Source organism: Sander lucioperca, chromosome 15, assembly GCF_008315115.2.
Source record: "Sander lucioperca isolate FBNREF2018 chromosome 15, SLUC_FBN_1.2, whole genome shotgun sequence".
Lineage (NCBI taxonomy): Eukaryota > Metazoa > Chordata > Actinopteri > Perciformes > Percidae > Sander > Sander lucioperca.
In genome coordinates, this window is record NC_050187.1 from 24549939 (window position 1) to 24576018 (window position 26080).

At 41.8% G+C, this 26080-nt stretch overlaps 3 protein-coding genes across 6 annotated transcripts; 1 reads left to right on the forward strand and 2 right to left on the reverse strand.

Moving 5' to 3' along the window:
• Window positions 1-177: 177 nt before the first annotated feature.
• On the forward strand, window positions 178-10525 carry fam149b1 (family with sequence similarity 149 member B1). 4 transcript variants are annotated; one of them, XM_031308080.2, is made up of 16 exons: window positions 178-799; window positions 1329-1445; window positions 1953-2097; window positions 2826-2974; window positions 3178-3321; window positions 3911-4072; window positions 4172-4353; window positions 4441-4586; window positions 5898-5966; window positions 6512-6624; window positions 6934-7158; window positions 8301-8424; window positions 8637-8762; window positions 8964-9045; window positions 9639-9776; window positions 9947-10525. In XM_031308080.2, exons 1-16 carry the CDS (start codon window positions 753-755, stop codon window positions 10027-10029), a joined length of 2052 nt encoding a protein of 683 aa, XP_031163940.1. In that variant the 5' UTR covers window positions 178-752; the 3' UTR covers window positions 10030-10525. The 4 variants fall into 4 exon arrangements, with proteins under 4 accessions (XP_031163940.1, XP_031163955.1, XP_031163948.1 ...); XM_031308088.2 differs by having other exon boundaries at window positions 180-799; window positions 4444-4586; XM_031308095.2 differs by lacking the exon at window positions 5898-5966 and having other exon boundaries at window positions 179-799.
• A 450-nt stretch (window positions 10526-10975) lies between these two features.
• On the reverse strand, window positions 10976-13836 carry dnajc9 (DnaJ (Hsp40) homolog, subfamily C, member 9). The gene is made up of 5 exons (XM_031308149.2): window positions 13476-13836; window positions 12298-12438; window positions 11641-11895; window positions 11411-11497; window positions 10976-11322 (listed from the first exon to the last, which is right to left on the reverse strand). The coding sequence occupies exons 1-5, from the start codon at window positions 13647-13649 to the stop codon at window positions 11212-11214; spliced, it is 768 nt and encodes a 255-aa protein (XP_031164009.1). The 5' UTR covers window positions 13650-13836; the 3' UTR covers window positions 10976-11211.
• Window positions 13837-14714: 878 nt separating this feature from the next.
• Window positions 14715-24174, reverse strand: ndnfl (neuron-derived neurotrophic factor, like). The gene is made up of 4 exons (XM_035992052.1): window positions 23528-24174; window positions 20595-20847; window positions 18621-18745; window positions 14715-16840 (listed from the first exon to the last, which is right to left on the reverse strand). Exons 2-4 carry the CDS (start codon window positions 20771-20773, stop codon window positions 15393-15395), a joined length of 1752 nt encoding a protein of 583 aa, XP_035847945.1. The 5' UTR covers window positions 20774-20847; window positions 23528-24174; the 3' UTR covers window positions 14715-15392.
• Between the last annotated feature and the right edge of the window lie 1906 nt (window positions 24175-26080).

Consider the following 26080-nt stretch of genomic DNA (forward strand, 5'->3'; position numbering starts at 1 on the left):
CCTATATTATACCAAATGTACATTGAAAATAAAACGTAATTTACTGAATTCAAAATGAAAATGAAATAACCAATTACATCATGTGCATTTTGAGTTAGCTAGGTTAATCCACCAACGACATGCGGGTACATTTCAGAAACGCAATCAGGTTGTCGCAATGGATGCTGGAAGTTGTATTGAAATAGCCAATCATCTAACGGCTATTTTGCGGTAGTCAGAAATCTATTTCCCGTGAGACAACGGTCATACGGAGCTGCGTATCCATGACAGCCGTATTATTGTTGTTGGCTGTGCTAACATTAGCAAGACAATCCTCTGAGGTGGCGAAAGCCCGCTCCATTACGTTATATTTTAAGATGTAAACCTAATTGATTGGAAACGCCTGGACCACGCACTATGATAGCTAATTTAGTGTAGCAAGGTTAAACCAACAGGAAATGTCTTTTGAAGAATTATACAATGTTCGTGCCTTATTGATGTTTTAACTGCCCGTCCATGTAGCTAGCTAGCTAGCTAATGTTAACGTTAGCTAGCTTATTTTTAGCCTCCACCTCCTAACATTAGCTGCAACCGTTAGAAACAACGTTAGCATCTGTAGGCAAAGCCACGTCCAGCTTCCCTGCACTAAGGGCGTTTATCTGCAGACTAGAGGAAATGTCAGACCTCCCTCCAAACTGTTCCCAGCGAGTCCAGGATGTGGAGGCAAGGATGGGAGACGAGGGCGTGAGCCTATAAAACGGAGACAAGGGAGAATGATTTCACGATACAACAGAAGACCTGTATCGCACAAACTTGAGATGTAAGTACCGAAAAGAAATGGTCAGCGCTGAATTTGGTACTGTACCAACTGAGCACTGTAAACAAGGTTTTCCCAGCTTCTTCTTTTTTAACGTTACCAAGTCACCCTATTATTTGAAAAACAATATTTCCTTGGTTTCATGATGTGATGCTTTGGAAAATAATCGGCAGTAAAGTGAAGTCTATTATTTGTATTTAAAGGGCTAAGGCATTACACCACCAGTGTGGTCCATTAAATAGATACAGCAACAAGAATTATGATAAAGATCACATGCATATAGAACATCACCATTATATCTTTTTTATGATTTGATCATCTAACTCTGTTTTCCCTCATTTCTGGATTCAACCACTTGGAAAGACAGTCAGCTGCTTCAATTGTATTTCATGATGTTTTGTCATGTTTTTTGACTGTAAGCCTATCACTGACATTAAGCACACCACTGGTGGCCTCTCCAAAATGTGATTACAAACTCACTGTTTTCATTAAACTTTTTTTGATTAATGTTTTCAATCTGTGTTTTATGCAGTCGTGGGTTGTCTCGCAGCAGCCTCGACCACCACCCTCTCCCAGAGGAAGCAGACGATAACCAAGCACCTCATCGTTACCTCCATGATCTCCAGGAAGCTGTCTCCGCTCACAACAGGTAACTGAGTCCTCATGCTACAGACAGGCAGTCCGGGCTTGTTCTGCAGCGAGATAAACCTTGGCAATGCCAAAGTAAAGCCAAGATGAAACTACTTGCCACTAGTACACAAATATACTCTTGCCTGTGTGTTTTGTAATGGTACACCGTCTTGAATGGACAGCTGATTCTCAGGGCTCTCGCTATGTGAAACAAGACACCCAGAAGCAGTAAATTAATTGATAACACAGTGCCTCTGTCAGATGTGCAGTTAAAAGAATAAATAATGAGTTAGGCTGTTGGAATATTCAATTACTTTCACATTTGCCCTTTATTTTCCACTTTGAAACCTTGCCTTTCTTTATGTCAGCAACCACCAGATGCATGCAGCCACATAACATAGACTTGGTTTATTCTGTCACATTGTCAAGGTGTTTGAATATACTTGTTAAATCCACTAAGTACATGTGAAACAGGTGAGGGTTTGCTGTACATAAACGTCACAACTTCCTTGTCCTTTCTATGCAGCTCAGAGACATCTGCTGCCTCAGGCCACTCTGACTGTCCCACTGTCATCTCAGTAGACTCCAACCAGTCCTGGTCAGGTATCCACAGCTCCACAGGCACTGGCATCTCCACAGAGAGGAGCTCTGTTTTCTCCTGGGGCTACGATGTAAGTCTACTCCTGAGATCTTAATGTGAAGTGATGGTGCCAGCCTGGCTCTGTCACACAAGGGAGACAACACTGTCCATCCTCTATGTTCTTCTGTTGCAAAGATAAAAAGACTCCACAGACATACATTCGTGCACGTTTTAATGTCAGATTTTGATTTACTTACTAACATTTGTCATCTTTTGGCAAACCTTAGGAACACCATAGAATGACATAAAACCTCTACTGTACTGTAGGGTAGATGCCATAATTGTCTGCTACTTCTTTGTGTTTGCAAGGCATGAATCCACTGGGTATTGGTTTGTTATTATGCTGTGCTTTCTAGCCTCAGCTGGTCCTACAAAACTTTTCCAGGACTCAATGATTTATTTAGTGCGTTGTCCTCCAAGCTGCTTCTGAGAAAGAAAAAAAACCCTCAGTTATGCAAACTAACTCACTCCTTACACATCTCATTCTCCCTGTCTCTCTCTCATTTTTTTTGTCAAAGCATATGAACAATCCTGCTTGACCACAAATGCATACATACATCCCAAAGGGCTATAAGGGCTAATTATTATGTACATTAAAGCTTGCCGTGAGATAAAATAACAAAGAATGGCGACGTGTTGCCAATAACTGATGAACAAACTGAAACACAGCTTTTAGTCATGGAGCCGGTGTATGAGAACAGAGGAATGACTAGCTTTCCTTCCTTTGTCTCTGTCTCTTTTTGTTTTTCTGTCCCATAGGAGTTCGACAAAGCAGCATCACGGCAGGTGCAGCATATGTTTGAGGAGATTGACAAATTTCTGTACGAGGGGAGAGGCAGCGGGGGAGGGATACTCCAGGGCCTGCAGGATGAATGTCAGCAGTGGGCCACACGTTTCCCACATCTTCGGTATGTTATCCACAGTTTGCTACCAACCTCCTGACCTTTTACTTCAGGGTAGCAGTGGGATAAAAGATGAATGCTGCCATTCCGGTATGAAAACATAATTATATTACTAAAATATTCATTGTGTGTGTGTGTGTGTGTGTGTGTGTGTGTGTGTGTGTGTGTGTGTGTGTGTGTGTGTGTGTGTGTGTGTGTGTGTGTGTCAGGATCCTGGGGACTCAGCTGATGTGCCCCAGTGATGAGGGCTTCCAGTGGTATGCTACCTCAGGGAAAGGCAGCTCTGCCAGCAGCCCATCAGCAGGCAAAGAAAGCAGTGTGAAGTCCCAGGAGAAAGATAAAGGTGGCATAGAGTACGTCTTAACTGCACTGACACAGTGACACTGGTTGACTGACCGTATGTGTCCTTCTGACATCAGACAAAGTCCACCTGTTAAATACATTTACTTGATGTAAGGAACTACTGTTTGTTGCTTTATTATTTAAAGAAATGTGTTAGAAATACTATGCCTCTCTATCTCAAGTGGCTGTTGGCTGGCTGTCCAGATGACTGTTAGTGCATCAATTAACTATAGAGGAGTCCTGGCTGACTGTGGTTTTGTGACCTAGATGCTCAGGCTCCTCAATCAGGTTTGTGGGTCATCTTGGGTAGCTGTGATGAATAGTTGCTAGGACTGCCACTTTTAAAACTGAGTTTACATGAAGGAGTTTATGTCAGCCACTTTGTTAATGTCGCTGTGCAGTGTGTTAGCGTGAGCTTGTGCATGCCTCTGTATACTGAAAACAGTCACGATTTTTCCGCCTGCAGTTGTCCGCTGGATTCAAGTTTATCTATGATTTATAGAGAACATACAGGATGTGTTGGCTTGTGTCTGTGAGCATATCACTTTATGTGTACATAATAAGGTGCTTAACTGTGTGTGCATTTGTCTTGGGGGAAAGGTTGAACGTACAGGGCAGGAGATTGGCGCTGATCAAGTCCTCCTCAGCCGAATTGGATGAGCCTCCTGGCACCTCCAGTGGCTCCAGCAGTCATGACAAGCCGAGAGTGATTGAAATGGAGGGTCTGATGGAGGAATACCTGGCTTTCGATAGCAGGGACTTGTGAGTTACTTTCCTTATGCTACACAGTTATGTTCCTATGCCAGAGTCTAATCTTAACCTCAGCTGTTTTTAATGATTTACTATATCTGTCTTCTGCAGGGAGGATGAGTGGGAACTGGATTGTTCGGAGTCCGGTCGGAGGCATCACTGTCTGCCCCCTGTCTCTCCATACGGCTGTCGCCATCAAGCTGTTCTCGACCTGCTGTTCGATGATGTGTGGTGGCAGCTGGTTGGTTGGATGAAAGAGCTGGTTCAACGCCACTGGGAATGCTGCACCTCAAGTAGGGCTGAATTGATTAAACCTAACTTTCATAGAATATACTTATATTCCTAAGCATGGTATTTGGAATGATTGTATGTATGTTTAGCAGTTGATGAAAAGATTTCTGGGAACTTGAGCCCCGTGCAGCAAGATTCCCAGAATCCCTTCACTCTGCTCTCCATGCTGCCTACGATGCTGCCCAAACTCGGCCAGAACAGGGTGCCCCCGCTCACAGCTGGCCTGCAGTTCCAGGTCAGTGGTCTGAGGGGGTCTGGGAGGCAGCAGGGTGCGTCTGGGGGATTAGACTCGGAGCCTCATCATTTCACTTTCATAACTGTCAGCAGTTCGGGAGGTCAATTAAAAACTTAAAGCGCCCATATTATGCTCATTTTCAGGTTCAAAATTGTATTTAGAGGTTGTACCAGAATAGGTTTATGTGGTTTAATTTTCAAAAAACACCATAGTTTTGTTGTACTGCACATTGCTGCAGCTCCTCTTTTCACCCTGTGTTCAGGTCTCTATTTTAGCTACAGAGTGAGACATCTCACTTCTGTTCCATCGTTGGGATTCGCACATGCGCAGTAGCTAGGTAAGGATCACATCAGCTAGCTAGCTGTTTCTCTAACTTCAGTCAGTACAAGGCAGCATTAGCCGGGAGACTTCTTCTAAACGAGGGCACACTTCCAACTTTGCATGGAATACCTGCAGAACAGGGACATGTAAGTAGTTCTTTTGTAGATTATGGTGAACGCGTGTGTGTTGTAGCAGTTTGCCATTGAGAACGAGGCGCTAGCATGCTAGCGGTTAGCCCCCTCGTTTCGGCTAGTGACGTAGAAAACCCTGCAGATTTTGAACAGCTCACCCGGAGACTGAAGGCAGGACACATTCAGAAACCCAAATCTCACTCAAAACAGCATGGATGTTTTTTTTTCTCCAAGTTTGTATGCGTGTGGAAGCACCAGAGACACAAAATAACACCCCAAATCCCAGAAAAAGTGATTTTTTCATAATATGGGCACTTTAAAAATCTAAAATTTCTCCTTTTTAAAAAGACATCTATTTGAGCTTACAGTGACCATTGTATTCACCTAAAATCTCAAACAGTTGACATTTTACCATGAGTTTTCTTCACTTTAATAATGCTGCAGTATATAAAGTAATGTCTTACTCATGTTGACTGCAACCCATTTTAGCCTTGAGGAGACTAACATTTGCTCAGCATTCCTAACTGTGAGGTCTTAGCAGGCTTTCACATATCTCTGTTCCACAGTCCACACTTGATTGCCACCTTTTTTTCACTCCTGCCTGTTGCTCTTTCAGTCTTTCAATGCTTCCAGATCATTAACTTGTATCACTGTTTTCAACCTTCCCTATTTACTATCTGCCCTTCACCTTGTGTACCTTTTTGTTTTCTTGTCAATTTCTTTTCCCTTCTTAATGTCATTCATTTTCTTTCTTTTTTTTTTCTTTCTGTCTTTATTTCCCTCTATGTTCTTTACCCATCTCCCTTCCTTTCTTCTATATCCACTATCTTCTTTTGGCCATGTCTTTTTCCCCTTAAAGAACACAAAGTCAAGGGGCTCAAAGCACAAGTCCAGACGGAAATCCAAAAAGCAGAAAAGACCTTCCACTGTATGTAATTCCTTCACTTAATGTCAAAATGGTGGCGTGTTCTGTGCACGCCGTCCATGGCGGCTCATTATCTTTATCTCTAGAATGTGCTTGTGCCTGTTGATTAACCCAAACGCATCACGACCGTTTATCTTTTTGATTAACTGCAACTTATTTTCAACATCAACTACTTTGATTTTCTTTAGATATTTCTTTAACAACGTGAATGTTGGAATGCTTTGTTTTGGTAGTTATTGCTTTTGTTGCATTGTAAATGTTGTGAATGTTATTTTTGGTTGGTTGCATATTTGGCAGATATGGGGTCCTCCTGACATCACTGCATGATGAATAACCGTTTTTTTGACAATATGCTGTATTGTACATATGGCATTAACTAACCATATGGCCTTCATAAAATACATAATTTGTATCTGACCTGCCTTTCCTTCTATATTGTATCTCTCTCTCTTCCTGTCTTTCCGCATCCTTTTATCCCTCTCCTTTACCATCCACCTCTCTCCCTCTATCTCATTACTTTCTCCCCTTCGTCTCACACCATTCCCCAGGCTGGAAGGGTCCCGGTAGGAGCAGCAGCGACCCAGCACAACCTAAATGACCTCATCGTGATCCATAGCATCCCCCTGCAGCAGAGGAACCTGGGTGTGCTGGATAGAAACCTGTATGGATACATTTTACTCTTCTAACCAATGAGCATTGGTGCCAAAAAAACAAACAAAATCAAAGACCCATCCATCACCACACATTTGTATATGTGTAATATGTGACTTTGATCTTGAATGGGAATGAAAAGAGGCATAGATGTCTTGTAGTTCTTGTTTCCCCATTTACAGGTAAACACATAGCCTCACTCATGCCATGTTTTTGTCCCTGGTCTTAACACCTTGTTTGACAGAGGACACAGTCAGTTGGCAGCAGTTTGGAAATGCACCATTCAGCGATTGTGCTCCACTCTCTTCTTGCCATACAGGGAGCCAGAAGAGCGGACGTCTCACAGACCAGGCTCCAGCGTGGTCCCCTCCAGCAAGCCTCGTCCTCGCCGAACCCTGGAACAGAGCTCTTCCTCGCTGCCCCGCCTGGCACAGTCTGCCCGACGCAGAAACCCCCCTCCCCGAACCCTCCTGCCGCTGGTTCCCAGCCTCAGTCAGTCCAGCGCAGCAGTATCGATGGATGAGGTCATCCGCGGGACACGTCTGTGAGTTTTAACGTCATGGGAACCTCACCAGCCCCACACAAACTTCTATCTTGCTTTTTGCTTTCATTCTCCCCTACAGTCTCTGAAGCTGTCGAGAGGCAGAGTGAGATTACTTTGAAAACAGACTCTCTTTCAACTTGTGCCTTATGACTCTGTGCAGCAGAATAATGGGGAGAGGGGGGGTGAAACCAACTTCACGGATGAATTTATGAACCGCGGGTGACAGAGTAAAAACGTTAAGTGTGTAACATAGTTTTCCTTTCATGTGGAATGTCAATTCTTCTACACATTTCAGCAACTACTGCATCTTAATATTTAATATTAAACTCAGTGAGCATGTTTATGGCATTTTTGTTTTTAAAGGAATAGTTTGACATTTTATGCTTCTTTGCTTTCTTACCAATAGTTAAATGAGAATATCTAAGATTGAATTGTATTAACTTGTGGTTTTATTTTTACTTTACTGTCATCACCATGAGGCTCAAATCCAGGAAGTCACTGGGCCTGGCCAAGAAATAGTCCCGGCATATAACTGCCTGTAAAACTACAACTTGTTTTTACACTTCATTTTTTTGTACAGAGTAAACAAAGAAGATACAACACATTAATTAATGAGCTTCAGAAGTACTGGTAGGTGGCTTTAAAAAACAATCTTTGGACAGAGCCAGGCTAGCTGGTTAACCTTGTTTCCAGCCCTATGCTAAGATAAGCAAACTGTCTCCAGCTTCATATTTAATAGACAGCTATGAGAGTGGGATCTTCTCATCTAACTTTCAGCCAGAAGGTGAATTAGCACATTTCCCATAATGTCAAACTACTCCTATAATATCACAGTACTGTCACTTTAGCATCTTGGTCATTAAATTCTATCTGGGGAGATTAACGTCTACATTTGATCGCACTTTGGCAAAACAAAGCACTAAGAACAAACATTAGCTACAAATCACATCCTGTCTTTATTTAAAAGTATCGATGCTATCACAAGAAGTCAAATTCTAATTTTGACTATCATCCTAAGCTGTAAATTTTCACAACTCCCAAGACCTGTTTTCAGTAAGACGTACAGTATATGTTGGTACCATAGATGCAGCATAGAACAATATATATATTGTCTTTACAGAAGTGTGTGTCTTCTTCCACAGACCCACAGCCAGTGACCGCCTGACGTCTCCGCTGTTGCCTCTGAGCAGGAACACACTCCTTCCCCCTATCAGCGGCGGAGACGCAGAGTCATCTCACTTGGGACAGCAGTCCAAACCTGCACAGGTAGAGTACTGCACAACTACTTGAACACAACTACACTGACAATGAAAAAAAACTTGTTACAGCACCTGAACAGAAACAGATACAAAAATGAAGGCTTTCTGAATAGATAATAGGTTTATAAAATCTACCAGTAACCCGAAAGTGTTGAAGTATACAGCCTAAAAACAATTATATTGTAGCATTTATTACATGCATTGATCCATTCCAACCAGCGTCAGAAAGGCCCGTCCAACCGCGCCCACAGTGCTATAAATGATGAAGCTGGCAGTTCAATACCAAGGGATCGTCACCACCTACTGGACGTCTTCTCTCGCCCCAACACCACTCACACATACAGGGTAAGATGCTCATTATCATCAGACTCCTGCATACACATACAGCATACTATCACAAGTCAATGATTGTGTGCCTTTCTATGAAGAGACGTTTTCTTTATCAGGTTTACGTTTATATTCTGTATTTTATGATCAATGGCGATGTTATTTTTAGTGGTTTGAGTGTCAGAGACGGCCCTGTTTGACCCCTGGTTTTGTTTTCAGTCGGACACTCCGTATCGTCGTTCCTTCACAGTATTGGACAACATCAACCAGGGGCGGCCAGGCAGAGCCTCTGTGGCCACAGGTCAGAAATTCAACTAGAATAGTTGAATATGAATATGTAAAAAATGCTCCTGGAAAAGGGATGTGGTAAACTACTGGCTCCCAACCGTTTTTGTTAAAACAGCCCTGTCAGGGCGCCCGGATAGCTCAGTTGGTAGAGCGGGCGCCCATATATAGAGGTTTACTCCTCGACGCAGCGGGCCCAGGTTCGGCTCCGACCTGCGGCCCTTTGCTGCATGTCATTCCCCCCTCTCTCCCCTTTCATGTCTTCAGCTGTCCTGTCAATAAAGGCCTAAAAATGCCCCAAAAAATAATCTTTAAAAACAAAAAAACAGCCCTGTCAGATTAACACAAGTACCACTTCAACACCACATCATGTTCGTTTTCCACTGATAGTTTAGCTATCAGTTTCAAGTGTTTATCCATTCTTTTTTTAGCTTCTTATTTTAAATGTTTATTCCGAATCACTGAGACTCCTACTTTTCATCTGCCTGTTTTGTGTTACGTTTTTTTTTGCCTGTACTTGTACAACATATCCAGTGTCTGTGTAAGATATGGATTTTCTAGTACATCAGTTAATCTCTTATGCATTCATTTATTTGTCCATTCCACCAGACTCTCTTGGAATCGGTGTGACTGGCATCAGTCTTGGCATCAGCAGCTCATCTTTCTTGGACTCGTTTTCCCACCACCCCTTGGGGCACTTGCCCATCAAAGACGAAGAGGAGCCAGACCCACAAGCCCCTGTTCCAGGTCAGTAGATTAAAGCACTGATGAGACGCCAGACTTGGTTCTCAAATAAACTATGAATGAAAGAGGTTTCAGCAGCTGGCTTCAAGTACGATTTACCTGCTGGTAAGATGATTGAAGTCTATTCAGTATCTTCATTAACTAGATTTTTTTATCCTTCCTCTTTCCCACAGCGCAACTGGTGCCCGTGTCAGTCCCACCTCGGTCTTACACCAGGGCTGGCATCTCATCCAGAGCCAGCAGACCTGGCTTGTAGTTTGCCTCCAGACCCTTCAGCCATTCATCTTTATTCACCACAACAAAGTGCAACACTCTGCAGCATTTGTGCCCACCAAACAATTTTTTTTTTTTTTTTTTTTACAGAAGTAGCAAAATAGTTTTTTTTCATATTATGCTGCTTTGGTGACATTTTTGTTACGAGGCCTATTTTTGTATTTCAGAAATCAGCTTATGTGGCTGCCAAACACATTTTAACTCCATCTTCATGTACAGTATGAGCTGTATGCGTGGACATTTGTAACATGTATATATGTATGATCTGAATGTGTATTTATCTACTTATATGTGAATGTACAGTATATTATCCTCCTTGGTGTGTTGTTGTACTGGTAAATCACTATGCAGGAAATAACACATACATCCAGGCAGGGATATAGGGGATAAAAAGCACTTTTTCCCCTCTCTGATGCTACAACAGAGAGTTTGGTACTGTATCTTTTATAAGGACACAATTTTCAACCACCCGGCTGTTAGAGCCTCTCATTGCACACATGAACAAGAACAAGATATGCCAACTTAATTGTTGGTTGCCTTTCTCTCCATTAAAGCTCAGTTTAAATCATATAAATCTGAAGAGGGAATGAGGTGGCTGAACATCTCTGCAGCCCACATGCTTTTACTACACCTCAAGATAATGTAGGAATACAGGGCAGTTAGAAGAAACTTATGTGAATTACTAAGGGATTCATTCATCATGTCTATACAAAATACTGTATTCAAGGTATATTTTCCTGATTACCTTAGCAAAGCCAAGTGGGGATGCATCAGGGTTACTGCACAAAGGGTAAATTTCCCTTCATTCGTTCTTAAAATAATATATCGGACAGCCATGCTACAAAGGTGACAAAGCTTGAAAATCAAAACTTTTCTTCGATGCATTTTCTTTGATTCTATTTTATACAAAAAAATAAAAAGCTGTGTACAAATGTATATAAATATGAATTTATTTGTGTTTATGAAGACTTTGACCAAACATACATGACAAAAAACAAAGAATGCATTTACATTTCGATAACATCACATAAAACCGAGTCCAGATAAAAGACATACAGAAGGGCGCAGTTAAGCAGAATGCTCTTATTAATCTAAATGATGTTTTTTGATTGAGTTCTGCCATTTAGATACATGTTATCTGCTATAACCATAGCCTGTACCCTCCTTACTTTTTTCCTCTTTTTCCTCTTTGGGACTTCCCACCTTTTTTGGAGTATTTTGCTTCCAGGTCAGACAGGAAACTGTTGAAATTCTGCTCTCTCGACTTCTGTTTTTGCTGGAAAATAAAAATTGAAAAGTATGGTTATTGAGAGAACAAACAAAAAAAATCCCTAACCATTTCAAACGTGCGTATGCGTTGTTACCTTAAGCATCATCACAAGACTGTCATCCTCATCACCGAGCCCCATCTCTTTCTGCATTTCTTCTGCTTCTTCTCGCTCTTTATTAGCCTGGAAGGTCAATTGCCATCAAATTATTGAGATTGACATTATAAATTGAAAAGTGTAAATGTTTTGGAGGCATCTTTCGACCATCCAACAGTCACGCAAGAGAAGATCTAGCTATACATATAACATGAGCTGTGATTTCTCACCCTCTTTCTACGAGCCTTCTTCTTCTTTTCACTCTCCTGCGTAAACGCTGGAAACGCTGTGACTTCTCCGCTCTGGATGGCAGCCTGGATGATGCTGCAGAGCCTGGGCTCATCATCCTGGGAGCAGCACATGGCCGAGTCTATGATGGCATCCATATTTCCCTGGTGCTGCACATACAGCTGGATCACATCCTGACGCTCCTCATCAGAGCCCTTATATGTAGTCTCAAATTCAAGGATGTCCTGCAATGTAATCTAGGAGATGGATGGAGAGAAAAAAAACGTGTATGATAGTTGCTGGTCAAGGCAATACAAGTATGTTAATGTGATATTTTATGATGCTGCAACAAATAAACTAGTCGAAAAAGTTAGCATAACCATTATCCCTGGGTAAGGTTATGTTGTAGGCTTTTATTTGTTGTTGTTGTTGTTGTTGTTGTGCTGCAGGTGTCATCTTAAATAATCAGGTATTTTAGGCAATCTTTTAAATCATGTTTTGTACCGTGGTGTCTATTTTGTCTAAAACTCCTGGAATACAAGTGACTTGCTCCATGTGTCACATCATCGCATGTATAACACAAAAACAAAGCCATGTGTGTGACTCATTATTAAGTCATGTTAATACCAATAAAGAGAACACCTGCTGTGCTCCGTTACCTTGGGGAAGAGCAGCCTCCAGTAGTCTTCCCAGCAGCGGTCTTGACTCAGGGCGTCAGACTCTTCATCCACCACCCCCTGCTCATTATAAACAGCTCTCTGCTCCTTATCGCCAAGCACCGCATACAGCTTTCCCAACACCTGGAGGGGGGGGAAAAAAATCAGGTGGGACTCAATTTTACACACACATCTAGAGGCCTTACTGAAAAGTATGGTATGTACCATTATTATACGCATTATATGAGTAATATAAAATAAGACGTGAAGATGCTTAGAACTATTGATATTCATATTGTCAGCTTTAAAAAGCCACATAGTTTTATGTAATGACGATAGCATGGGAAATTTGTCAACAGTCAGATTTTGCCATACCTTTTATAGCAAAGCTATTCATTTGGTATCTCCGATTGTATTGGCACATTATGGGCAATGCTGCAATTAATGAGGAGGTATTATTAATATCTGAATAACAGGATTGCCAATGGTATTAAGTATCGTAATCGGTCTAGTATTATATTTACTGGACACAAAAATACAGTTATTTGCATCTGTTTATCTGATCTTTACACAGTTTTGAGAAAATGTATAACGTTACCACCATATATACATTTTGTGATATGAAAATACATGACGTTATAACATGAACTAGAATGTTATCCATATTGCCCTTTTCTAATCGGTATTATTATGCTGCTTTTATTGGGTTATAACCATTAATATTAAAAATATATTACTATAATAATAATAATAACAATAATAATAATATTTACAGTCTATGGTTATAACACATAGGATTGTTGTGATATTTTTCCTAAGAGGAACATCATGTAATAAAACTGGAAAATCAGCACCAACGGTTTTTCGAAACATAATAACTGTAAAGTCTATGTAGCACCTAACGTTAACGTTAGCTGCAATTATACCAAAGCTCTGACAGAAACGCACATCAATTAGCTAAAAATTGACTTTAACCAATAAATAAGACGGGAAAATGTCAAAACGTTAACGTTAGTGACTGCACAGGGGGAAATAAAGTTAACCGTTAGGAGAATAACGTTACTCAGCCAGGGCAACTAGCTAGGGTTAGCGTTACTTAAGTTAGCTAACGTTAGCTAGTTAAGCTAGCTTGTGTTCATTGTATGTGTACAGTCTGACAGCCAACAACCAAGATAGTTAACCTGGAATTTCTCCGTGGCCAGCGGGTCTTCAGGAGCCCGGTCCGGGTGGACTTTCAGCGACACTTTGTAGTAGCTCCTCCGGATCTCGGTCTCGGTTGCCTCTTTGTTGATGCCGAGCACCTCGTAAAGGTTTGAGGTCTTGAAGAGCTCCTGGCAGCGCTCGAGCAAACCCATTCTAACAACGTTGACCGAGTAAAGTAATCCGGTAATATTTCCTCTTAAGCGTCTACGACTTTTTACAGTTGAGTTGTGTGGTTAACTATTCAGAAGTTCAACAAATCATATTGCCTTTCCCTTTGTTGGCAATATCCAATATCAATTTGGCGCGCTGGCCTGTCACCTTCCGCCATACGTACAGCGACGTGTTTACGTAACAAGCACAAACGCGACCTTATTGGTTCTCATTATCGAGTTCGTCAGACTATGTAATGAGGCTCTGATGAGATAGTTTCTGGAAAACATATTGAATAATAATAATTTAATAATGTCTCATTTTTTTTATTTTACTTAGTTACCTATCTTTTTTTTCAGACAATATGCTGTAGACTACTACTGTATATGTTGTTGATTTCATGGAGTTATAGGCTACTAAGTAACACTACATTGAATTAGTCTGTTGATAGCCTACTCATCTATCAGGTGTCAAAAGGTTAAAAAAAGCCTGGCATAAATATAATCATGCCTCTAGACTCTGATAATCCCAATTCTGACTATGTATCAATAATTATGAATTTATTTAAATGTATTTTATATTTTAAAACTATTATTCAGATTTAATTTGAAATTGTAAACTCACACATTTGCAACATTAATCCTAAATTTATGATAAACTTAATTTACACCTTACACTGTTATAACGTTTAGCTGACTCACTTTACTAACTTAAAGTATACTGCTAGTATATAGTGTAATGATGTCTGAGGTAATACTTACTAAGGGCTGTTATTTGGTAAATATACAGTAAATAAGTAATTACTGACAGCCAAAGGACAGATTTGTCTTTAAGAAAGATAATAAACTTTCAAAGACAAGACAAGGCAGGACTACTTCATTCTATCAGCCCCATCTAGTTACCAAAATATAGGCCTATACGTTCACAATCTCCCTGAAATTGAATTTCACGTATTAGAATGGCACTGAGCTGCACCACGAAGCTATCTGAAAACAATTTGGTAGCAAGAAAATCAAATTTGAAAGCCCATTTACATACACACGTATACATACACTCAGTCAATAATGTACAGGTACCCTAGTATTTATTGGTGCGTTTGAAGCAGCACAAGAATACATCAAAGACAATGAGGCAAGTCACTAAGTATTTTTCACTGCTTCATGCGAAAGCAGAACACAAAGATACACACTGACTTTGAACTAAGCATCTGTAGATTGCACCCATCTGTGTTTATAAGCCTGTACAATATGCAGCACTGGAGATATACAATGCAAACCCCCCCTGTCTCAGATGTTATCCAATTATTGCCCCATCTGTTTCTGTTGCATATTTGGCACAGTCTCTGTTGTTGTTGTTTTTGTATTGACATTCTGTCATCATAAACCTCATCTGTCCTTTGTACTCACACAACACAAAATAAGTACTTGGACAACTGGCACAGCATCATCATCATCATCATCAACAATGAAAAACAAAATGACGAAAGCACAGTAGTTGTATTGTAAATGTTACGAACTTTTGCTGGTGTGCAGATCATTCTCATATGCCATCCATCCACTTGCACAGATAGTGCAGAGTTTTTAAATAAAACCATTGCTCCTCCAGGGGGAATATTTCCTTGTTATGGTAACAGTCTCTCCACAACAGTCAAATGGCTTCGTTCTCATGGTCAGTCTCATGTCCATGGCCGATGCATTTCCCCCTAAACTGGAACAGTCTAAAAAAAACCTGTAGGGGGCGGCAGCTCAGCATTCCTTTCTGGTCTTCACCATCTTGCTGGCATACTTGATAGGGATCCCCCAGCGTCTCATTAGATAGACATCAAACACATAGGCCATCCCTGGTTTCAGGCCCCCGATCACAGCTGTAGTGACGGCCCGCCGAGGATTCAGCTCCTGGAAATACTTGCAGAGAACCCTCTCGGTGTCAGAGCGGGACTCTGGCCCCAGACAGGGCGCAGTTAGAGCTGATGCTCCCCCTGCCTCTGCTTCACGGTCTCCCAGCTTTCTGCGGTACACACAGTACAGGCTTCTTTCCTCTGTGCCCATCCACGCCAGGGTGACACTGTTGCAACCACGCAGCCGGTTGAAGGATTTTATCTGCAAGGTTGAGGGCAGAGATGGGACCCCTTTGCGGTGGTAGGCTGAGGAGGTCTGCATTTTGACTGAAGCCATCAGACCTGGTAGAGCTGGGTCTGCAGCAGCAGAAATCTGGCCTGTAGTAGTTCCTTCTCTCTCCAAGTGGATGAGATAGGACGAACTTCCCTGGAGCCAAATGTGCACTAAATCTCCCCCCACTGCCTGGGAGGTCAAAACCTGACCTTTACTGGACACGGTGACCTTAACCTTTTCACCTCCACCGCAGCTCTGCAAGGTGAGGAGGCCACTCTGCTGCCAACCCCGAGGACGGAAACTGAAGAACTGCTCTGAGTTAGAGCCTCTGTCACGGAAGGTCACCCACCTCAGCTCCCCTTCTCTTAGTGTGATAATATCCGGCCGAGCCTCCTCGTGCGTTCGAGCAAATGTCCCCTTGTACGCCATGCTGGTCCCGTTCAACCTGTCAATTACAAAGACGTCAAAGTAATACTGGGTGTCAGGCAGGAGCTCAGAGACGGTGCAAACACTCTCTGTCCCCTGACACACACACTGGAGATCAGCATTATCATCAGCAAGGGAGGAAGGTGGACTCTGGGGTTCAGGATAAGAGTCCCACTGCTGCCACCACCACTCTTTCAAAATTGGCCACACTGTCACTCTTCTCCTCCTTTCCTTCTTTTCTTGTTTCTGGTCTTTCTTTTTCCTTATGCTTTCTTGTGCAGCACAAACGCTGGGCAAGTTTTGCTGAGAGTTGACGAGGACACAATAATCATAGCTTTTCTGAGTCTGTGGGAGACTGGTTATCGAGGCACTGGGAGCCCAGCTTAGGGTGACACTGGTCATGCCTACGCCTAATGTGTGAACTCGAGGGTCAGCTGGGAGCAGAGGGAAGGCGCCTGAGGGGCCCAGGCCTTCATGGAGGTACACTGTAGCTCTGCTGTTCTGCTGTTTGGAGCGCAGCCTCAGGATGTAGATGGAAGCCTGGGGATGGGAAGGACCCCTGTAGGTGTCAACTGCATTGCCTGTATAGCTGTGCATTTTTTCCTCAATCCCAGGACCTCGCCACCACACCTCGGGCATACTCTTTTTGGTGCTCCCTGTGAGGAAAGAAAAATGAAATCATAGTTATAAACATATAATTGATTCAAGTAGTTTGCTTATTGTTTCTTCACTTGGATGTTTGACCTTCACTGTTCAGAGTGATGTATGTGCAGAGTTTTCACATTCATCCGATGATAGGAGAAAGTTTCTCTGTGCTCATGTAAACACATGATTTGTTGACATCACACCTGGTTTGGAAACCAATCGTGGTCCAATATGCAACTTACATAAGTGTGATGTGGAGACTTGTTGCAGCCTCCAGTGCACATACACTGAGAATGGACTTTTCAGTGAAGTAGATATTGCATCCGGTAGTTAATATTGCAACAACAATAGTTTAGAATTAAGTTAGTATTGTGGTTCAGTGAGCAGCAATTGTAATTGAACAGACAAAGACCATAACTACAGAAATTCTCTCTCTACTCTGTTTCCTGTTATGTGAACACAGTTATACATGTGTACGAGTCGAGTATGCACTCTATTTCACTTTTAAAAGGATTCTGGGGGTTACAGCCAGGACACATTAAGTACTGCAAATTGCATAAAACAAGAACAACAGAGCACATAGAACCTGGCTGATATAAAGAAAACCCTAGACACCTCCATAAATAAACAAATCAATAAACACAATGTCAATTGCCACTTCAAGAATGGTTGCCTGTGTTTTCATTCCTACCTAAAGTATTGTCATTTTAAAGTACATGCTCTTCACTTGAGTGACGCAACTGGCAAATAAAACTGAAAAACCACTCGTCTTCACTATTCATCGCTTCTCGAGATGAGAAATTGCTCCTCAAATGAGACCAAATGTTACAGAATCAAAGTGAATAATTCAGGCTGGCGATGGGGACCCATAAGCTCAGGGACTGAATGATTCATGTGTCATTTTATAACTTCATAATGTTATTTTACCATGAAGAGAAGCTTGTTTAGTTAACCTGGAAAAGTGCTCATGGAACACTCTGAGGTATATTCCTTTTCCAGAAATCTGAGCCTTTTTTAGCTTAGAAATTTGATTACTTTCATTTACTTTGAGTACTTATTGCCATGACTTTAGTTTTAAGCCATATTGTAAATCTGCTGCTTGATAGTATGTTTAAATGTCCCGAGTTTATTTGATTTGTTTGGTTTTGCGAAGCACAAAATATTGCAGACTCAGAGCTTAGTTTTATTTTATTGTTTATTCAATGTCTAAATCAGGAGTTGGCAGCGCTTTTCGGTTTGTGCGTGTGTTTTATGAGATTTTCAAATCCAAAGTCTCTTATGAAATTTATAGCATTATATAGCATTTCCTGTGCTATAAACTTAAACAAATGGGAATGTGCTGATAGGAAGATGAATAAAATAATCTTGGTAGTCTTATCTACCTCGCTTTTGAAAAAACAAAGGCCTCAGCTGTGATATAATTGCTCGAAGGGAGTCGGTTTATTATTCTATAAATGTAATATAACAGCAGTGGTAAATTGAAGCTATGACCTCCAAGCTGCAAACAAAAGACAAACAAGCAATGCTAAAACTATAGACCTTATATGACTTCTAATAGTTTGATCATCCTTACTACTGTCCTACAACTTCTGGTGTTCCAAAAAGTAAATCTTCTACAAACACAAAGTTAAGTGGGATAGAGATAGAGTCTTTGCCCTCTTCTAAATCCCTATCTGTTATATAATGTTAATAATCTCTAATTGATCGTCTAGGCTTAGCCAGATGCAGTGATTATCTTCAGGGTTAAGTGGGTGTCTGAGGGTGCAGGTTGTGGTCTTACTGTTCACTCACACTGCAGGCTCTTGAGGGGTTTGTCCTTCAGGGTGCGGGCTGACAAGCTCCATTCGATGGGGAGGTCACAGGGGCTGACAGTCACCGACATCGCCGGAGCCTTCTTCTTTAGTGTGAAGTATAGCCTGTGGAGAAAACACCAAAGATAACTGCAAAAAGAAGTTGTTTGATTCATCACACGGAATGTCAAAAAGATAACATCCTGTTTAAATTCAGCTGCGAGGTGATGGATGAGAAGACAAGATATCTTCCAGACCATACTGCGCAACATTCTTTCATTATGTTGGATGATTTCTAGATACGGTAGGCTGGTTATAATTTTTTTTCCCAAAAGCTTGAAAATTTCAACTGGCAGCTGTTGCCAGTCACTGTCTTTCCATTTGCCTACATGCTGATCATTCATTTGATTGCGGATCAGGAGAGGTGACCTGGGACTCAGATGATAAGGCTGCATTGACAGTTTCAGATGGATATCTGCCTTCCTTCTGTAACTATCTGGGATCGTGCTTGGCATAGAAACTATTGTGTCCCTTATGGTGATCAAATGTTTTAAGAACAGTGCATGTTGGATAAGAGATTTGCATTTTAGATGGCATTTAACATTCCCGCTGTGATGGTCTGGTCTTATTTTCAAAACAATCACTTTTGTTAACTTGTGATGTTGAACTTTTTACCTCCACAAGGACACCTGGATAGAAGAAGTCTGTCTCTCATAAACCCTAACAGTTATGTAACATGTCCTTTCTTCACAGCTAGTTACCCTATTAAATTAAATTAAATTTATAAATTAAATTAACCAACCATGCGGTTATTTGTTAATACATATTTGTTCTCCGTCCTTACAAACATCATTATTCATCATGATTCTGTGCAGATGGCGGTTGTTTCCAAACAGATGTGCGACACTGTCATTCTCAAGGGCGCTTTGTGGCTTATTTAATAGAGTGATTCATTTCTGAATCTGTGTTTTCTCTCCATTATTTGCCATGTGGTTCTGCATGACCGCACTGGTGGACAGACTGCAGCACACAGGGAGATGCATTTCGCAAATTTTAGCTCCCAGTTTCAGAAAGCAAGCACTGGCACTGTTGTGTCTGGTTCAGGCCAAATGGGCTCCACTTCCTCTCGCTCTCGCTACAGTGGTGCTGGAATCAGCCCCTGTCTCCAAAAAGGTGGTTGGTGGATGGCTGATGACTTGTTATTGAAGTGGAAACAAGGGCAAATCTGATGAGCAGGCCTCAAGATTTATTCATGCACCTTCCATGAACTGCAAACAGGGACAAATCTTCACTTTGTTACTGTTAAGGAGTCCTTTAGCGTAGTGTTAAGTTTCAAAATCTTCTTAACTTAATTTACTTCCAATCACAGCCAGTGGTGGAAAGTACATTTACTCAAGTGCTGGACTAAAATACAATTTTGAAGTACTTATAGAATATATCCAATTTCTGCTACTCTTCCACCACATTTTAGAGGGAAATATTCTACTTTATTTATTTGATAACTTTACTTACTAGTTATTTTGTAGATTCTGATTAATAATAAACATATAATCAACAAATAAATTCTGATGTATTATTTTGGGATATCATAATACTTTATTTATCCAGGGGTGAATTGTTTTTTTACAAGTTACCCAGTAGTATATAAAATAATTAAAAGGAAACCACCTTTACCTGCTGCAACATTATAGTCTAATTACTTTAATGAGTATTTACTTTAGCTAATACATTTGTACTTTCACTTATTAGTAGAAATAAGACAAATAGTATGAGTAAAAATGTAAATGCAGGACCTTGTAACAGAGTATTTCTCCACTGTGGTATTGCTACTTCTACTTAGGTAAAACATCTAAGTACACGATAAAATTACCAACAGATTGTCAACGCTGACAATTATCTGAATAGACTAGATCCGACGAGACCACCTGAATGTGTATTGCTTTGTACCTTTTCCCAATCCCATCTATTACCCTACCTGCGAGTCCGTCCTTTGGGGAGAGTTACAGAGGTGATCTTTCCTTCTGGGAACCATGTAGTTGGGCGAAGTGGCACCTCATTCTCAGGTGCCAGGGCGGAGTGGACCTGGGTCCATGAAGAAACACAAAACAGTGCCAAAACTGCACTAAGACACCACGACAGGGACATGAGTGCCATTGCTGGTTCTTGCTGTCTATCTCTTTCGCTCTTTGACTTTCCTCAGTCGCCACGTCTTGGATATCTCCCAGGCTGTGAGAACGCATAGTGGAAAGGTCAAGAACATCAATCAGAGCCCATCAGCAAAACACACACACACACACACACACACACACACACACACACACACACACACACACATTTCTACTGTACCGTTAACACAGACACTAAAGAGCTGTAGCGGCTGATGATTCATTCATATGAAGAAACATCCTATCCTATTCAGACAGAATTTTTCCTGCAGTGGAATAGAAATTACCATTCCATATTACTCTGGGATGTGTGTGTATAGCACAGCTTGACACTTACTGTAAAAATTCGCACAAATTTTCCAAGTGCGAAGTGGGTTGATAATATCACTCTGAAGTCAATGCCTTTACATCTACATTTCTATTTTTAGTCGGGGGAGTTCAAATGAGTCTGTTCTACAAATATCTTTCATCACGGCTATTAGCAGCCATTTTATCAGTAAGAAAGTGACGCCATGCTGATGTGGAGAACACAGACAACACCTGGAGGTGCTCTGATGCAGTCCGATCCAATCAGCATACATAAATGCAACGCCTAACAAGAGCTTGTATCATATTTTTGCGTCTTTCTTTCTGTCTTTTATTCTATTTATTTCACACTATTATTTTCTATTACTATTTTTATGTGTATATTTATGTATGGGTGTGTGATTGTGTGTGTGGTTGTGATTTAGTGATAGTGGATAGGATGATTACAGGTCCCAGTGTTCTTCTTGCTCCCCAGAGAAAACATTTGTTCAAAGTCACAGAGTCTTCACAAACACACTCCCCGCCTTCCTCTAACAAGGTGTATTATGTCACTGCTGTGCCCTATAGATCAGATGACAATCACAGTGTAACCATGGAGGCGGCTACAGAAGGTACATCTGAGTCTTTCGGGCCCAGAGACGCGCAGAGATCCAAACTCACAAATCGTTGCACAGCTACAAAGTCGCACAGAGGCGCCTGCTCATTATCCTTTCCAAAAAAGGGGGGAGTGAACGACCCATAAAGCTTTAACTGAGAGACATGCAGTGGCAGAGAGGCAGATGGAAATGGGAGGGAGGGAGGAGAGGAAGGGGAGGCTGAAGAAGAAAAGGCTGTGGAAATGGAGAGCAAGAAGAGGAGGATGTTGGATCCTGGAGTAATTAGAGGGAAGGAGACGGAGAGAGGAAAAGAGGAGAATGTACAACTGGAAAAGAGAGGGTTGGAATCAGAGGGAAAAAAAACCATTATTGCCATGCAACAAGGTTGCAATGAATTGACACATGACACATGAAGCTGATTGGTGTTTATTTTAGCCCCCCATGTCGAAAGGGTTCGAAAGGGTGTCACATATTACCAGACGGCTGCACAACCTCACACTCCCCCTCATTTAGTCTTGATAAAAATGAAGGCACATAAAAAGCTTGGCGGGCTTGTTTCTTCAAAACGCACCCGCTTATAAAATATGCATACGGCTCCTCAGCAAATTATGGCCAATTGAATTTTCATAAGGTAAAAAGGCTGGGTCTTACAGAGAGAGGAAGCTTAGTGAACTTAACCACAGCCCTCTATAAATAAATACACACTCCCCTTTAAACACAGGAGCTCATGACTTTGATGGTCCCGCTCACGCTCCGCTCTTTCTTTTCTCTTTTAGATTAGTTTCCTCCTTCCATTATGTTTATCCCTGACTGTCAACTGACTGAATTTAGTCTGGATACTGTTTGTCTTTTTCCTTCTCTCTCTCTGCCCTTCTTTTCTGCCTGCTTTTCACTTCATTTGGCCCCCCTCCTTTAGAAGTTAATGTAGGCTCAGTTTCAGAGGGAAAGGTTGAATTAGGCGTGCTATCTGTCTGCACACTGTATTTGCTATCTTCTATCTCCCTGTGCTATGGCAGGACCATCTGCCTTCTGTTATCTGTGGGCAGGGACAGATTAAATGGCATGGGGTGGTCCCTGCAGGATCCGTTGTCCCCCCAAACTACTATGGGCAAAGAAATGGCCCGTGGTTCATGGTGGGGGTTGACGAGATGATGGCGGGGAAAAAAAATGCTATCAGCCTGGAACTTAATACGATTTTACGGCTGATTTTCTACCTCGCTGCATATACATTTGAATATATTAATCCTTCTTCTGTCTTCCTTACTTTCATTGTCCCTTTGTGCCTGCATCTCTTACACCTTCGTGCAGGATCATGCCCTTTCTTGATGCATACTTTATGTCTGCTCTCTCTCTGTGATTGCTGCCCCACTCCAAAGTCATACTTTTCTTTTAAAATGACAAGATAATTATTGGTAGTCAGAGAGAAAAGACAAACACAGTGAGTAATAAAATACACAGATAACTGATGAGCACAGTCTTTAAACATGCTGTCAAGATGAAAACGATCCCGCAACAAATGAAAAGTGCCCTGCATCTGTGTCAGCTTTTTAAAAAACCCTCCAGAGACCACACACACACACACACACACACACACACACACACACACAGACACACACACACACACACAAAGAAGTGTTCCAAAGAAACAAGTTGCTGACTTACATATCCAGTTGCAATAAGAGACGCTAACTCACACACACACACACACACACACACACACACACACACAAACACACACACACACACACACACACACACACACACACACACACACACACACACACACACACACACACACACACATGCTCGGACAACAACATGCATGCATGCATCCCCCTTACCTTCTCTCAGTGCACGCTCTCCCTCTCCTGCGCAGGAAGTGAGGGATGGGATCAAATGAGTGAGGGAGCGAGGATGGAGGAGGAGGAGGAGGAGGAGGAGGAGGAGGAGGAGGAGAAGGGGATGAGAGCTGGTCGTGAGGAGAGGAGGAGCAACAGCAGGTTGCTGTCGGGTGTTCCTCTGACTCCGTCTCCCATGGGGTGCTGCTCACTCCCTACTTCAGGAGGTGTCCCTTCAGGGCTCCAGTGTCCCTTCAGGGCTGTCCCAGCTCCTATGTGCCCTGGTGTGGTGCAAAGCTCCCCAGGCACTCTCTTCATTCTCTGTCTCTTAGTCCTTCACACGTGGAGGCTTGTCCTGCTAAAAACTGTGTGAATGTCATCCGGTCAGTGAAGCCTGTGTCCCCCCCTTCTCTTCTCTTCTCTTCTCTTCTCTTCTCTTCTCTTCTCTTCTCTTCTCTTCTCTTCTCTTCTCATTTTCTGTTTTCCCTCTGTCACTCTTTTTTTCCCCTTCTGTTCTTTTCACTTGTTCCCTCTGTTTACCTCCTCTGGTAGTGAACAGAGCTCACTTGCAATTCAAATGGGCTTATGTGTGATTGTGTGTGTTTGTGTATCTGAATGTGCAATCTGATAGTGAGTGAGCGAGTGGGTGAGTGTGAAGGGGCTGGTCGGTAAGGTCGCTAAATGGGGGTGGTGATGAGGAGAGAGTGTGAGAGAGAGAGAGAGAGAGAGAGAGAGAGAGAGAGAGAGAGAGATAGATTGTTTGTGTTGTCAAGAGCAGCATTAGGGAAAGGGGAGGTAAGGTAAAAAGTTAGCCTGCCCTACATTAACCGTTATCCGGCTGGTCTGATAACATCTGTATTAGGAGAGGGCTTCAGTCTTTGTGCCCTTATCGCTTGTTTGTCAGTCAGTCTCATCATCAGTATAGGCTTATATGTTACACCTTTCCTGTTTTGGGCTCCCAGACCAGGGTCGGGAAGTGGCAGTATTTTGCTTAGACTGCCTCTAAATGAACATGTTTAAATGGAAGGATGGCCTATCAGACGCTTAATGGATTTATGCAAATATTTTGTGTGCATGCTGGCTTTAAAACAAATTAAAGACTGTACTATAAAAATAAAAAGAGTAACTGGACTTTTGACAGTGCTGAGGAAACCATTTGTTTGTGCAGCAACATATGTTAATTTTGAACCTTTATATTTTCCCATTAAATGAATAGAATGAGAAAATTGTATTTGTTTTTTTCTGTAGATATGGAATTAAAAGTTATTTATATATATTTATATATATATATATATATATATATATATATATATATATGTATATATATATATATATATATATATATATACATATATATATCTCATATCATATCAGTTTCTACAATAAATCCCCTTACTTTCTTTCTCTCTACATATTTTTCTCATCTAAGCCTTTTTATTCTTGATTTCAGTCTTGCTTATAGAAGTCTTACTAAGAAAATTGTTGCATTTAGGCTAGTGACTTGTGTTTGCTGCCTGGGTCTTGGTTTCAGAGTGAATCCCCCCTGCATGTGATAATGAGGGCACAATGTAATGAACTGGAAATCTACCGGACAGAGACTATAAAGTCTGTCTACAGGACAGCCATATTGAAGGCTTTATGTCCTCCACCTATAGGTCAAGTGTAGCTCTCAGAGGATTGTGGGCATTCATATCAGTGGCTCTCCAACCCCACCCAGCCCTCTCATCTGCACACAATGGTGGGCCTCATGTATACATGCTCTCTCTCCTGAGCTCTTTAATCAATATCATTAGGAAAATAGAAAGAGGCTCACCACATTGTGTGCTAACTCCCTCTCTCCCATTCTATGATGGGGCCTTTTCTCACTCATTCCCCAGGTACTTCAGTGTAGGGCTATTGAGGTCGCTCTGAATGGGACCCTCTCCACCCAGAGGGAATATTGTCTGACCGGAGGCTAAAATCTGAAAGACACCCTCTCTCTCCCTTCCTCTCTGTCTCCAACATCACTTCAAAGAAGAATAAAAAATGTGGCACATGAGCGCTATTAATAAATGTATCACAACTGGTACTTTTTTTTTTTTTTTTTGAGTGAGGACCCTTTGCTGCGACTGGACTCTCTTTCAAAGCCAATCTTCCTCTCTGTATCCCGCTCCATTCGCTGGCCCACTTTACAGTCCCTAAGAAGTTCTGAAAGTCGGCAATCTGGCAGAGCACGATACGGGCGGCTGCTTTTGAAGATTGGATGGTGATTAACCTTAGAGAGATTACTGCACACATACAACTTTATGTATGAGCTGTGTTCTAACAATTTTTATGCTGTTTTTTGGGGGGGGGAATTTGATTTGAGAAACACAATGTAGTCTGTTTTCCTAAGACTTTGGACATCTGTCGGACATCTGTCAGACCTGGAATGGATGCACAAGCTTGGGTGACACACACCCACAAGCTCTCACACACATCCTCTCTCAGTTTCACTGCCATCGTGACTGGCCTGAATATTTCTTTTGATCCACACAGCTCCTCTCCTCGTGTGTTGCCGTTTAATAATTTATCGAC

Bases quoted from the DNA above. Each gene is read 5' to 3' on its own strand.
- fam149b1 (XM_031308080.2), top strand. From the start codon at position 753: ATGATTTCACGATACAACAGAAGACCTGTATCGCACAAACTTGAGAT. The intron at 5,967-6,511 runs GTATGTAATTCC...ACCATTCCCCAG, and splicing joins AGCAGAAAAGACCTTCCACT to GCTGGAAGGGTCCCGGTAGG. The intron at 9,777-9,946 runs GTCAGTAGATTA...TCTTTCCCACAG, and splicing joins CCCACAAGCCCCTGTTCCAG to CGCAACTGGTGCCCGTGTCA.
- dnajc9 (XM_031308149.2), bottom strand. From the start codon at position 13,649: ATGGGTTTGCTCGAGCGCTGCCAGGAGCTCTTCAAGACCTCAAACCTT. The intron at 11,498-11,640 runs GTGAGAAATCAC...TTGACCTTCCAG, and splicing joins AGAAGGCTCGTAGAAAGAGG to GCTAATAAAGAGCGAGAAGA. The intron at 11,323-11,410 runs GTAACAACGCAT...TTTATTTTCCAG, and splicing joins GTCTTGTGATGATGCTTAAG to CAAAAACAGAAGTCGAGAGA.
- ndnfl (XM_035992052.1), bottom strand. From the start codon at position 20,773: ATGGCACTCATGTCCCTGTCGTGGTGTCTTAGTGCAGTTTTGGCACTG. The intron at 18,746-20,594 runs GTAGGGTAATAG...TTTTCTCCACAG, and splicing joins CCCAAAGGACGGACTCGCAG to GCTATACTTCACACTAAAGA. The intron at 16,841-18,620 runs GTGAGTGAACAG...CTTTCCTCACAG, and splicing joins ACCCCTCAAGAGCCTGCAGT to GGAGCACCAAAAAGAGTATG.